Consider the following 15,282-nt stretch of genomic DNA (forward strand, 5'->3'; position numbering starts at 1 on the left):
GTTTCTTGACTCTCTTTGGCAGGCAGGCCTATTTAATGCGTCTTAGTCTCAGGAATGCTGAGGGCAGGAGGCACATACACCCTTCACCTCTCTCACTGCCAGGGTCAGGTGGGTGGCTTGAGCAGGAAGAGGATGGGCCAGGGAATCCTAGGGAGAAATCTCACTCAACTCTAATTACGCTACGAAAATACGTTTTCTCGGGGTTTTTCCTTCTTTCCTTTTACTCATTTTATATGACAAAGTCCTTGGATGTTGTCAACATTTTATGATTAATGAAAGGAGGAAAGGTCTGTCTGCATTTAACATGCAAAGCCTAGGAAGATTTCTACCAGGTCCTTGCTTGCGGCTCATTGCCTCCTTCCCTGAAGCAGGAACCGCCCTGTGTTGGAGATGTAGGAAAGCATCGTCTACACATCCACTTGAGTGAGTAAGAAGTAAGAGACCAAGGTTTTGACATCAACTACGAAATCAGGGTCAGCCGTGTGGTTCATCTCAAAACTAGCGGCTGCCAGCAGTACCATCAAGGACACAGAACAGTGCTTTCTACACTGCGGAAACTAAGAAATCGCCTGGGAAATGAATACACGAAGGTTGGGTATTTGTAATGTGTGTTGTGGACTCTGAAGCTTTCTGTCTATTGATCTATTGGAAAATATCACAGGTTTTATTGTTGTTAATTGTGAGAATAATGCTTATCACAGACTTCAAAGGTCCTCAGAAGTCCCAGTATATTTTGTTCAGTGTAAGATAATTTGCCAGATTGATACAGATGTTTCAACTCAGAAATATGACACAGGACAACATACGCCAGAATTTGATGGGGGGGTTGATCAAATGGTGAGTTGGTAGGAGGGTAATTGTTGGTTAAATGGTGCTGCTCTGGCTGGCTGCCTCCTGTGGCAGCCATGCTGGCGGAGGAGAGTGCTGATCGGAAGAATCACGAGCCATGGTTACCTTTTCAGAGCTTTATTAGGAGAGGGAAAGAAAGAGAGAGAGAGGAAAGACAGAAGGAGAGAAAGAGCAGAAAGAGAAGGTGCGCACAGAGGGCCCACCCGCTTTTTAGGCTGGGACACCGTCGCAGGCTGGTGACATAATTAAGGACAGAATCCTTACAGTAATGATACATAAACCACACAAAAGAATTTTTCCAGTAATTTATGGCCATGCCAGTTTTCTCTTCATATAATGCTTTAAAAATTATTTTTTTAGGTTATCATACGAAGGAATGGGTTTTGTCACGGCATCCTTGAACATATGTGCCATTATACTTTGTTCCCATCCATTTGCTTACCCACTTCCTGTCCCTGTTCCCATCCCTACTTTTGGGGTTTCAAAAACAATGGATAGGAAATTCATTTATCAGTAACTATGCTAATCCAAACACTTCCCGGGGTTCAGTATTTCCACCTTCCTGTTTGCACACCTCACCGCTCCCACGGTACAGATGTTTACTGTTTTCCCACTTGGTGATGATCCCATTTTGACACAGTAGAGTTGGTTTCCATCCTTGGAGCACTGTGAGGGCAACAGGCAGACACAGTTGGAAGTGTGGGCTGTAATGAAAGAGACGGTGTGAGTCATCACAGACAGTCCTTCATGGCTTGGTTGTACTTAAGCCTTTCCTGTAGTGCTGAGTTCCTTGATGGCGATCAAGAGAAAGCTGCAACTAGGGTGACATTCCGAAGGACCTAACAGTTGCTGGATGGCGAGATGAGACTTTGAGACAGTAGAGTGCCCTCCTAAGCTAGCAAGACTCCAGAACTGGGCCATTGCTGACACCTTCTGGGACTCGTGACCTACATCCAATCAGGATTTGCGCTATTTCTCTCACTCACTCTATTAAGCCATCTATACAAGGTCTGTGATGTAGCTTTTCTCTGGGCACTTCTTATTTACATTTTTGTTATTATTTATTGGACATGAACTCTGAAACAATGCATTGTGCCAAGCACTTTACATACTTTATTGAATACTTACAAACCTATGATCTATCCTGTACCAGTTCTACAGATGAACAAACTGAACTCAAGAGTTTACCTGTGGTCAAACAGTTAGTAAACAGTAGGGGAGGATATTTTAATAAATGACCTACAAGTCTCGCATGTTGATATAACCCTATGTCATATTTACTCATTTCATACTAAAATATTACTTGGTTGTACCTGTTGTCTGTATTTTTAATAAGCAGTTAATTTGGGTGATTCTCCTATAAGAGCCAGTTTTGGAGGCACCTAATCACTGCATAATTCAAACAAATATTGCATTCATGAAATCAACTTCCTTTTCAGTGTGTGTGTGTGTGTGTGTGTGTGTGTGTGTGTGTGTGTGTGTGTCTGCTGGAGTCCATCTCTGAACTGTCGAAGGGTTCTTGGGGGGAGGAGAGAGGAATGAGAACATGATAGATAGAAAGATAGAAAGAGATGATAAGAAAGACAGAGACGCTGGGCGGCAGTGGTGCCCGCCTTTAATTCCAGCACTCGGGAGGCCTGGTCTACAAAGTGAGTTCTAGAACAGGCTCTAAAGCTACACAGAGAAACCCTGTCTTGAAAAACCAAAATAAATAAATAAATAAACAAATAAGCAAATAACTTTTTTTTAAAAAAGACAGAGACACAGGATAGCTTTGGGAGGGCCCTGGGTCAATACCCAGTTGCCTTGAGGTTTATTCCAAAGGGCTTTTTGTACAATGCCAAGGGGCGAGGCAAAAGACCTCCCCGTTTCAAGATCAAAGCACAATGTAAAGCTAAGTATAGGACCCTTCAAAACACCTGGTAAACACACCCATGGCCAAATCATCCCATTACATAGTCCTGTTGGGTAAAGCAAGCTCAGATTCTCTGACCTTCAGTAAGCTCTCACTAGGAAGCCTCTGTGAGTCTCCACGTGTGTGTGTGTGTGTGTGTGTGTGTGTGTGTGTGTGTGAAGAAGGCAGAGGTTGCCATCAGGTATCTTCCTGGATTGCTCTTTACCTTATCTTACAGAGACAAAGTGTCTTGTTGAACTTGGAACTTGCCTATTTTAACTAATCTGTAGCCAGCTGGAGAAGGTAAGGGTAGTGGGAAAATCGCGTGTATTGTCAGAGGGATGGATGTGGAGAAGGCCAAGAGATTGTTCCACCTTGCATAAGAAAACTTATGCAAGAAATGAGAAAGGTGACATCTTCACTCTTTTTTTTAAATTTTTTTTTTTATGTCATTGTGATTTGCACCAAGTCTGTTTATTTTCAGCACCTCAGGGCCATTCCCACCACGTCTAGCCAGGAATCCTTCAACACTCAGTCCTCACACTTCCACGCTCATAAAATCCAGGTCGGAAGACTCTTCTCTCTCTTACAGTTCTGATCACACTGCTTCACATTAAAGTGAGTCATGCAAGAATTGTTAATGCGAGTTCTCCAAGGACTGTGAATAGTCTGAGGGGGAACAAAGAGTCCTTTATGCTCAGCCCCCTCACCAGACTGTACAGGAGCATCCATAGGTGGGATGCTAAATGGGGTTTTGGTGAATGAATTTCCCCTTTCTGTTGGCTGGTTTGTTGGTAGTGGATATTTTTGTAATTCAGACAGAACATTTAATATCCATAGAAATAGATCCCCAAGGGAGCCATTTCTTTTCTAAGTTTTGAAAAGAGAACATCTTGTTACTTTGGTATTCCACTTTAGACTCTTCTATAATTTCATTTTAGATGGGGAAGGGGAGGAGTATCGGAGTCCAGTGTAATCATGAACACAGTCTGAGGAAGATGGAATTCAATCCAACTTAACATTACGAGGACCACAGCTTGCGGCGAGTGGGTTGGGTATAAAGTACGTTTCTGAATCCTCTTTCTTTGTAAATGTATTAGCTTGTACTATTCGTTGGTGCTACTCCCAATGTTATTCACTGTGATGCTGACATGTGGTCATCAGTTAAAGACTGACAGAAGCATAATCGGCTACTTTCTGATGGGATTTGAGGTCTAATCCACAGGAGGCACTTCCTGCCTGGGATACTAAGACTGGTTAAAAGCATATAGCTGGGAAGGTCCTAGGCTCTAGGAGCAGTGTGTGTGTGTGTGTGTGTGTGTGTGTGTGTGTGTGTGTGTGTGTGTGTGTGTGTGTGTGTGTGTGTGTGTGTGTGTGTGTGTGTGTGTTGTGGTGGTATTGTGTTCCCCAAAATATTGTGTACTCTAATAAATTTATTTGGGGTCAAAGAACAGACAGCCACTAGATACAAAGGCTAGAAAATGGTGGCACTCACACCTTTAATCCTAGCATTCCAGAGATAGAAATCCCTCTGGATCTCTGTGAGTTCAAGGCCACATTGGAAATAGCCAAGCATGGTGACACACGCCTTTAATCCCAGAAAGCCAGCCTTTAATCCCAGGGAGTGGTGGTAGAAAGAAGAAAGATATATAAGGTGTGAGGACCAGAAACTAGAAGATTTTGGCTGGTTAAGCATTCAGGCTTTTGAGCAGTAATTCAGCTGAGACCCATTCCGGATGAGGACTCAGAGGCCTCCAGTCTGAGGAGACAAGACCAGCTGAGGATCTGGCGAGGTGAGATAGCTGTGGCTTGTTCTGTCTCTCTGATCTACCAGCATGGACCCCAATAACTCGCCTCAGGTTTGATTTTATTAATAAGAACTTTTAAGATTCCTGCTACAGTGTGTAGTGTATATGTGTGTGTGTATGTGTGTGTGTGTGTGTGTGTGTGTGTGTGTGTGTGTGTGTGTGTGTGTGTGAGAGAGAGAGAGAGAGAGAGAGAGAGAGAGAGAGAGAGAGAGAGATGTCTCTGCTGCTGTTTTGTTAAGTGGACTTATTGTCTAACTGCCTTCTAAACATGTATGTTTATACCCGTAGATTACTGCTGCTCTCCACCATGATCCGAGAAGCCTCTTTTTGCCATGGGCAGTCAGTCAATGCGGAAACTCAGAGCTGGTTAAAGTGCTGAGAATAAGACACTGGTGTATCCTCAGCCCTAAACAGGACATTTCTATTACCCCACCCCACCTGGAAGGACCAGGGATCATCCAAGAAGAGCGGGTGGAAGGGATGTAAGAGCTGGAGGAGGGAAGGACTACTGTGAAATGCTGCCTTCTGAAAACAATGTGGCCATTACACTCATGCACCCAAGGCAGGCATAGGGAACCGCGTAAGGCCTGCATGGACAAACCAGTCCAAAGGGAGAAAGGCTCATGAGATAAGGCGCTATTGGCAATTGATGCTTGTTGGGGGCAAGGGAATTTTTTTCTTCTTGTGGGTGGCTATTGGTGGGCTGTCCATGCTCAGGTGGATGGCTGTCCATGCTCAGGTGGATGGCCCCACAACCACGCAGTACTGTACTTAGTGGGTTATGGAGGGTGATGAAGAAAAGGAGGAGAAGGAGACATGGAGGCTGGAGGGGGAAACACTTGGAGTATGGCTAAGGGGAGTGAGAGAGGGGAGTTTGACTTGGGTATGATGAAGGGACACTCTATATGTGTACAAAGTTGCCAAGGAATAAATAAAAGTATAAAATAATACTGTCTGAGGCTGATCATTTCTTTAGAAAAAAGGTACTTTTAGTTGCTTGACTATGTACAGAACCCAAATTGTCTTTTAATTATATAAACGAATCTTTTCATTAAGAAATGCTTATATATTAGCTTTATTTCCCCCAAACATTCTATTAATTTGAGCAATACTGATTAAGTATTGCAATATCTTAGTATTTCTTTTGAAAATGAACTTGTGTTAGTAGAGTCCGTGGGCACTTAGTAAGCAGATATTTCATAAAGGGACACTAGTGAAGCAGACGTTTCAATAAAGTTGCATTGCAGCAATTATTTTCAAGTCACCCAGATTTGAAAAGAATGGTTTATGGAAAAATAGTAAAACAAAATCTTTTTAAAGGAAGAATTTCATAAAGACCTTCGTTATTGGGAGGAAGAAAGCAAAATAACCATAAATATCTCCCTAAATCCCAACTTACCCAATAAAGTCAGAGACCATTTAAAAAAAATCATCCAGCTGTCTAAATCCCTTCTATTTTTTTTTCTTGTAGAAGGGATTTTGGGACAGAATCTCACACTGTAACCTGGCCTGGCCTGGAAATCACCTTTAGCCCTGGTTGGTCTTGAACTCATTAAATCCTCCTGCACCAGCCTTTCAAGTCCTAGAATTGCAGGTTTGAGCTCCCAAGTCTGGCTCTCTGTTTCTGGCAAAAATATCCATGTACTACAATTTTCAGTGAAAATGTTTATATTTAAACATAGAAAGGATTCTGCATAATACTCGCAGCTCTTGTCTAACACAAAATACTGCTTCTGAGAGAAATGTCAAATGGTTAATGTTGTTGGTCAAACAACTAAAATATAGATTCTAGAGGCTTTATCTATAAGAGATTTTATAGTGACCAGCACTGGGTGGTTTCTGAAGCAGACCCCTGTTTTCCGTCTCTTGTGTGGAATTGCCCTGTTCAGATGTGGCATTGGATGTTAAAGACTTGGGTCCTGAATGAAGGCTAAATCAGATGGCCTGTGCTCTGTAAAGTTATGAAGAAGATGATTTTGGTTATCAGTTTCAAACTGATCAGAAGAAGTGTGGACTTGAGTAAGAAATTTTCTTCTTCTCTCAGATGAAGAACCTTGGTCTGGGAACTGAAAGGGCATACTTAAGAACATCAGGTGGCTTTAGATGAAACAACCCCACAGGTTTCTACTGTGGGCTTTACTTCTAAGTTTCAGATACAATTCTTGAAAATGTGTCTTAAGGGGAATCTAGATGCCCATTTGAGTTTTGTTAACTCCTAATCTCTAACCATTTTGTAAGGAATTGTCAAGATACATATTAAAAACATCATTAAATATTATTTACTCATAACTTTCATTTTCTAAGGCATATGTTAAAGAAATAATTTTGGATTAGCAGAACCATCTGTGATAAATTTTTCTGTCATAGCACTGCTTATAACACCAACGTATCAGGGAAATTTTAAACTAATTAAACATTGGATAAATAAATCACAGTTAATATTTGCACAGACTTTTGTAGACATTAAAATTATGTGACAATAATATCAGAGCATGGAAAAAGTTCTATTTAAATCATGTTATATTAAATGAACATATCAATTTATAAAATATCCTCTATAGTATGTTCCCATTTTATCTTTTATGTATGTGTATTGTATGCAGGGCAATACATGAGATATGTGAGGCACCAGGGTCAATTTTTTTAATGGATTTGGCTGTCTCTATAAGTAGTGATCCAAATGAGAATGTCAGTACAATATTGGTAGTCCAATTTCAAGCAATTTTGAGCAAATTGTCCTTTCTGAATTATTTACTTGCTAGCTTGTGCTCTGAGATTTAGAATCTACCTCTGGAACAGAAATGATACTGTCCCCACGGGTCATGGAGCTTTTTGTGGAGATCTGGTTGACCTTACAGGTCAGGTGAGGAAGGGAAGCAGTAGAAGATCAAAGATTGTTCCATAGGGGAAAAACAGTGCTCGAGTCCATGGGACCCTGAACTTGGACTCAGAATATCTGATTGAATAATACTGCCAACCCTGCATATTCCCAGTCACTAGCAGAGGAATTAAAGAAATTTAAGGAAAAAGTTGCAGCAACTGGTATCCACATTGAAACCTATTCTTATCTAGATAGCACAGTTGACTCTATTGAGTCTGAACCAACAGGGAAAAAATTAGATAATTCTCATGAAGACTCTTCAATTGGGGTATGGCAGGGCCTGCCTGAAGCTAGAGAGAAGAAAAATATTCCTCTTACTGGAATCTAAGGATAACACTGTCTACAGGTACACAGGAAAAGACTGGAAAGTTATACAACTGAATAATAAGGTAGTTACTTTTAATTTCTGGTTGGTCATCTTTTGTATTTTCTACTTAGATCATTAAAACTTTAATAAAAATAAATCATTTTTGATTAAAGTCAGGCTGTTCTAGAAATATGATGTATAAATGTGGAGGACATAGACCATGCCATCTGAGTAGAACTCAAGTAAGAGTATTTCTAGTATGTTTTTCCAGCAGTAGCTTACCTGAGCATTTTTCCCAGTCATAGCAGGTGTCATATCCACAGGACACTCTCTTTGTGCTATTCAATGCAAGTCGTAGCCTCTCAAGACCCCATTCTAACTGTGGGCCTTCTTGGCAAGAACCAGTATGCACAAAATGGAACTGGCTGTTGTTTAAACATTTTTCAGCCAAAAATTTGCAGGCAGATGAAGTGGAGTATTGGCTGGATCCCACATCAAATATGCAGAGATCTTCTGAATAATTTCTGCCCAAGGAAGGAAAGCAAGCGTTATATGTGAGGGCAGGAAAAAACATATGACACGTTGCCAATTTAAGACTCAAGTTGTCTTCCCCTCCCCATTTCATCTTGTATTGTTGCTAAGACTCATCTTTTTGAATGTCCATCTTAACCTTGGCATTGCTTATAACTGAACTCAAGTTTAAGTCCAAACAATTGAGCAACCAAGATTTTCTATGATTAGCTCCAACCAGCTGCCCTGTTTTATTTTCCCCTCCCCAAGTCCCTGTTTAGTATCTGGCAATTATATCAATCACATCTCTAAACTCTTAAGATTGTTTTCTTGCTAGCACCCATTGGCATTGCATTCTTTCTCTTTGCTGAGCTACGTAGCCCAGAGTCTTTATCTCCTGGGAACTCTAAATAACTAATCAATTGCTGCCCTACTGTATCTATATCACTATATAACATTTTAAATGTGTTTGTGCTGTGCTTTAGAGTACAAGGCTTTAAGTCATTCCTTGGCTGACTTGCTTCATCTCCACAGATAAGAGGATACATCCTGCTACTATGAATGTAATATGAGATCAGTTCTTCTCTTGGCTGAGAGCACAGATCTCTGAGATTACTTCAAATCTCAGTTCTTTTTGTGGTGTCTGCTTCAGAGTTAACAGTCAGTGCACCAGTGTGTAAAGTTATTTCCAGAAAGTAGAGCTTTCTCTGTTCAGAACAAATAAGCCATGTGCTAGCCACTCTCAACACCTGCACTCCTTGGGAGAAGAAATGATGGGCAGAGGAAGGATGGGAAGGTGTAGCATACTTCTGATGGGCTCTCCAGGGGTAGCATACATGCTTAAGATTTGGTGTTGCACAAACACAGAAAGAAACTTCCCAGGTTAACAGGACAATGTGGATACTTTGAATAGTTTCCAGAAAGCTGCTTCTGGTGACAAGACTCCAAAAGGAAGAATCCATTTGCAGAAAAAACCGAGGAGCACAAATTGAGCCACCTTTGGGCTCGTGTACATTGGAGGGACTGTAGAGAAAAAGACCCACTGTGATCTCCCAAATAATGGGGACTGAGCATTTACAAAAGTTTGTCTACATTTGTACAGAGGAATCTGGGAGCTAATGTGCTGTGGATATCGCTCTATATAAATAAAACACTGATTGGCCAGTAGCCGGACAGGAAGTATAGGCGGGACTAACAGAGAGGAGAATTGAGGAAACAGGAAGGGAAGGGAGAGACACTGCCATACGCCACCATGACAAGCAGCATGTGAAGATGCCAGTAAGCCACAAGCCACGTGGTAATGTATAGATTTATAAAAATAGGTTAATTTAAGGTAGAAGAACTAGATAGCTAGAAGCCTGAGCCATTAGGCCAAATAGTTTAAATAATATGAGAGTCTGTGTTTATTTTATAAGTGGGCTCCGGGACTGGCGGGATTGGCGGGAGCTGGAGAGAAAACTCTCCAGCTACACCAATGAGTGTTAAACGTGACACATTCACAAAGGTTATAGTCTGTTGACTTCCTCGCCAACATATATACGTTCTGTTGCTATCTCAGGAAATGAATCTAATTTGACTCTGAGAAAGTTAGCAAGATGAAGCAAGAGATGGGTTTTCCAGGGAAAAGAGGACTAAACAAAAGAAGAATGTTTCCACTTGTCGTCTTCCTTCCTGCTCTAGCAGAGAATCTCTGACCATGAAATAATCTTAAAGGTGGAAAAACATACAAAAAGGAGGAGTCTCTGTTTTACCTGAAATGAGAGACCCATTATTACTTTTCTACTGCTGTGATAGTGATAAAACGCCATGAAAAACACAGCTTATAAATGAAGTGTTTAATTTGGGACTAACTCTTCCAGAGGGTTGGAGTCCATGGCCACCACGGTGGTGGAGCGCATCAAGGCAGGTAGGTGTGGTGCTGGAACAATAGCAGTGAGCTCACATCTTGATTCATAAGCATGAAGCATAGAGAGACAGCTAACGGAATGGAGTGGGCTTTTCAATCCTCAAAAACCACCCCCGTGACAAACCTCCCCCAATAAGAGCAAACTGTTGCAGAAGATTTGTTTGTGTTGTTGCTCCGAGACCATCAATAGAGTCGGACCCTAGTTCGGAGGGCGGAGTCCACATTCAGCAGGCTGGAGTTGACCATAGAGTTTTCTGGCGGACTCAGAGGAAGATAGAGGGACACACAGGAGGAATAAGGAGGGGACCAAAGAGATGTGCGCCTTGTTCTACCTGGGAAGTGGGAAAGGAGGGTCAGTCTCTGTTACTTGGTAGATCTCTCGGGTTTACTTTCTAATATTTAACTCCTGAGTTTTATTTTTTAATAAAACAATAAAAGAAGTTGCAGTACCATACCTCCCAACCTTCCCCAAACAGTTTTGCAAACTGGGACCAAGTATTCAATTATATGAGCCTGTGAGGGCAATTCCCATTCAAACCACCATAACCCACCATGCTTTTTCACTTTTTTTTTTTTTTTTTTTTGTGAGATAGAGAAATAAAGTTTTATCAAGCAAATGATACTTGGGATTTCTTTTGCATTCAACTGAGATGAGTCCTTAAAAGTAAAAAGCAGTATTGATACCTCTGGATCTATTCAGTAAAGAGAAGGGAGTTATAGCAACAGGGAGCCAACAATAATCACCTGAGAACTTCTAGTTTTTCTGCTTTCTGCCCAGCATGAAAGAAACAACCAGCAAGTGAGTGAGTGAGTGTGTGTGTGTGTGTGTGTGTGTGTGTGTGTAGTCCATACTCATAACACTTTCTTTACTTCAACTTATTGGAGTTACTACCTTAAATTACATTCAGTAAGGAAGGGAAGGCTATGACATAGACAAGTTTGGAAGTTTTAAGTGGGCAAGAGCAAATTTTTAACACACAAAAATTAGACTGCTTACATAGACAAAAACAACAGGAACTTAGGGAGCCAGGCTGAGACATGATTTAAAAAACTTGCTCCCTTGGAGGTTAGGAAAGTGAAGGGGGAAATGACAGTTATATTCTAATCTTGAAGATAAAAGAAATAATTAAAAAGAGCCTGCTCCGCAATAGGAAAAGATGAATTCAACTGAACACAGGAGTTTCAGTTATGTGAAAATTAATGTTTTGTGGTTTGTGTGTCAAGGTCAGCCCTCTCCATCGAACTGGCTGTGCTAGAGTGGTTTTCTCAATTTGCGAGCACACTTCAGAGTGCTTCATACCTGCAGTCTTCTTCTGGAGACATACAGACACACTCGGATCCTGACTGTTTTTGTCCTGGTTGACAAAGGCTCTTTGAGTTTGTCAGAGCATCTGAAACAAAAGACAAGAGAGAGAGGAGAACAGTGTCCTCGAGGGTTTCAAGTGCTGAGCTTGAGTTCAGGAGAGCAGACAGTGAGGAAGGCTTCTCATTTGTCTCCTGCATCAGATCTTTCATTGGGGCTTCTCTAAAGAAGGTGTCATGAAACAGTCCATCTGAAATGTCCTTCCCAGCTCACTTCCTCTGCCATTTTCCAACCTAAAATTGCTGTTGAGCTCAGAAAACAAACAAACAAACAAAACATGGGAATGGTGAGAGTTTCGTTCCTTTGTCTTTCAGATGTTGATGGATCATTTTTTCTGATGCTCTGAGCACTCTGCTAGGTTCTGAGACTGGACTGAGCAAATCGTGCCTCACCTTGTGGGGGCAGACAGCTGTTGATCAAACGAGCACAGGGATACAAAGAAAATTGCTAACAATATTGGTGTTATTAAAGAGAAAGCATGCAATCAGAAAAATTGATGCTACTAGGGAGGTTAGGAACAGGGAGGTATGTGTGTCAGGGAGAGGGCAAGGGGACTGTTAGAAGCAGAGGGAACATCAAGCTTGAAAATGTTCCGAACGAGACAGCATGTGACTTTCCTGGAACTGAGAGAAGGCCAGTGTGGCTGAGTGCCGAACAACAGTAGCATGCAACCGGAAGTGGTGCACGATGGGAATTAAGGTGTCTAGTAAGGCCATTCCCCCTTTATTTTCTAAGCAGTACAACTTTGATGGTCTTTAGGCAAGGAAGCATGTAACAAGAGCAAGTTTGGGTCTTGAAAAAGAGATAAGCTCTGACTTTAGTGGAAAAACAGCTTTGGGGAGGTATAGAGACGACAACTATGGTATATAGTGATCTATGGTGTTATTGTGGTGATTTGGGTACAAAAGGGATGGTAGTGTAGAACAAGGGTCCAGATGTGACAGAAGAGAGAAGTAGGTAAGTTATATGTGTGTAGGTGGCAAACTAGAATGAAGTAGGTAAGTGTGTGTGTGTGTGTGTGTGTGTGTGTGTGTGTGTGTTAGAATAAATTCTGTCAATATTGCAGTAAGTTATGACAGCAGTCAAGCTTAATTCTTAGTGTCTAGTTTACATAAGAGAAGAGGCACTGGGGCCTCTTCTGGAAGGGAAAGTATCAGAGGATGGTTGATTTCAGGCAGGGGACGATGAGGAATCAGACCTCTTTCTGCCCATGTTGGGTTTGTGGTACCCTTCGCCTACTGAGACTTAGAGGGGTTTGGGTGTCCCTGTTTAGAGCTCAGCAGGGAAATTGGTGTTGAGGATTTGGTTCACCTAGGGAATTGTTGAGGCTGCAGATATGAGTAGGATGCCCCAGCACAGGAGTACAGCATGAGGTGGTGGGGCAAATGGTCGTCTAGGGAGACTCCAGCATTGAGTGTTCTTGCGTAGGCAGGAACCTGTGAAAAACAAGCCGGGAGGGAGGAACTAATGTGAGAAAGTCAACACGGCTGAAACCTGCGGGGAGGCCAAAGACAAGAGCAAATACAACATATGGGAGATCTAGCATTATGAAAATCTTGCAATTTGGTGTGTGTGTGTGTGTGTGTGTGTGTGTGTGTGTGTGTGTGTGTGTGTTTAATGTCTTGAAAGTCCAATTTTCATATAGGATGAATGTAGCAGTTGATCCATTTATATTTTCTATGTACTAGGATTCTATTGGTTAACTAAAAAGGAAAGAAGAGAAGGAGGAAAAGAATGAGGGGAGGTAGGGGGAAGGAGAGATTTCAATGAAGACAGAGGAAGGAAACCACAGTGGTTCTTTGATTAATTTAAAGGGGGTTTTGTTAGTAATTCAGGAGAAAGGAGACAGCAATTTGGACCAAGGTACCAGACACAGAACTGGAGAGAAGTAGATACATTCGAGACTTCTTATCTCATGTGCATAAAACAGTATAACCATGGGTTTGCAAATGAAAGTAGGGGCAGTTTTTTTTTAAACAGGCAGCATGGATTCAGGAGACTGTATACCATACAGATCTCAACTGAGAAAAGTAGGAAAGATTTGAAAAGAAATAGGCTTGGACTAGGATGAAGAATTGAACAGAGTCCACGTGAAGGAAGGGGACTACAGTGGGCAGTTGATACTTGAGGTATATTCTCTATAAGGAAAAAAAAACCTTGGTTATCTTTGTTTCCAGGGAAGGCTACCCCGAGGGATTTTTAGAATAGCTGCCTTAGATGTAAAGCTGACATCCCAAGCATGTTGGACGAGCCATACTTCCCTGAGCTGGATCTGATTCATCAGCATCCTCAGGACCAGAATGCTTTTGTGAACAAGTTAATTGTTATGATAGTAAGTAAACAGCCACATGCAGATATTCATTAAATCACATAGCGGAACATGGGATCTGGCTCCCAGTTTCCCACTTAGCCTATTGTGCACAAGATTTGATGAAAAGGGTTTTTGTTAGAGACCCAACTGAGTACTGAAAAGAGCCATGGGGTGGGCTTTCCTTTTCACTATTTCCATTTTTCTACCATTATCTTCTTTTGGAACCTTCATTCCATGTGGTGAAAAGTAGCCAAGAACCTAGACAAACTTGGGGGATTGTAGCTCTAATGTGGTAAGTAGCGTGCATGTCAGAAGAGGTGAGTGCGGTAGGCTGCAGCTGTGCAGATGCACACTGACATGGAGAGGGCACCATTGTTTTTTTACACAATTGTTCTACGCCCTTCTCATACAGGCTACAGGGAGGCCCGGAGCCTGTTTGCAGTGAGAAATCAACTTCAGGTGGTGCGGAGCATCATCTTGTCACTGTCACTTTGAAGTGCTCAGTGACCACACACAAGCTTTTCATGTCTCTGGTCCCTGATTCTTCAGGAGGAAGCTGGTGCTGGAAGTGAGTCATCCAGAAGGCCAAACTCAGGAGCAATGTAACGGAGGACATTTCCCAATCTTTGAAGTGCTGAGAACAGGCGAACTTTCCGAGGTGGTGTGCAAAGGGTTGGTCCTCGAAGGAAGAAGAAGGAAGTGACTGTGGAGGAAAGTGTCGGTCACCTTGTTTCTTCATGGTGAAAACACCTTTTCACACGGAAGGGCCAAGAGTCTGTCTTTGGCCAAGTGACAGCCTGAAAGTGTCTTTACCTCACTTTGACTATTTAAATTTTTTTTTCTTTCTTTGACTATGGCCTTTCTATTACAGTCATAGGAGACATAGTATAGGAGATATTTTATTTCCTTTATCTAGATATAAGATATCTCATGTTCTTTGTTTATAATTTAAATTTCCAAAGACAGAGATGGGTATGTACATATGTATGTATATGTATGTACGTATGTATGTATGTGTGTGTATGTATGTATGTGTGTGTGTATGTATGTATGTATACACTCCTGCTCTTATGAACAAAATACTACTCAGAGCATCTTAACTCTGGAAGCCTGAAATGTCCAAGCTTATCTCCTCTTCTGATGTGCATATTACTTATCATTATTATGCTCGAGAGCCTGTGATCCAAGACACAGCATTCATCTGAAGTTCTCACAAGTTCCCACAGGATCTATCTACTTAAGGTTAGTTGAAAGGTTAACTTTCTACCCTTCCCTCAAATACTGTGAAAGCTCAGAAGAGAACAAAGGATCAGGGCAGCAAGGCCCACAGGGAGTTGGGAGAGCTGATGCATAAGCTTGGGCTCATTTTCCCTCTGTGGGTTTCTGTTCTTTTCAAAAGCAAAATTAGCTTAATATCTTATCTCAGATGCATCCTCGAGAATTCTGATTAAAA

General features: G+C 41.7%; 1 protein-coding gene across 1 annotated transcript in view; it reads right to left on the reverse strand.

Annotated features, from left to right (window-relative positions):
• Positions 1–1,139: 1,139 nt before the first annotated feature.
• Positions 1,140–15,282, reverse strand: part of C6 (complement C6) — a 79,158-nt gene continuing 65,015 nt past the window's right edge. Inside the window, exons 16-18 of the mRNA XM_028875580.2 lie at positions 11,456–11,546; positions 8,022–8,263; positions 1,140–1,553 (exon numbers count right to left, since the gene is read on the reverse strand). Coding sequence (XP_028731413.1) covers positions 1,372–1,553; positions 8,022–8,263; positions 11,456–11,546 — 515 coding nt within the window. The 3' untranslated portion in view covers positions 1,140–1,371. The remainder of the gene's footprint in view (positions 1,554–8,021; positions 8,264–11,455; positions 11,547–15,282) is intronic.

The sequence above is a fragment of the Peromyscus leucopus genome, chromosome 11, assembly GCF_004664715.2.
Source record: "Peromyscus leucopus breed LL Stock chromosome 11, UCI_PerLeu_2.1, whole genome shotgun sequence".
Lineage (NCBI taxonomy): Eukaryota > Metazoa > Chordata > Mammalia > Rodentia > Cricetidae > Peromyscus > Peromyscus leucopus.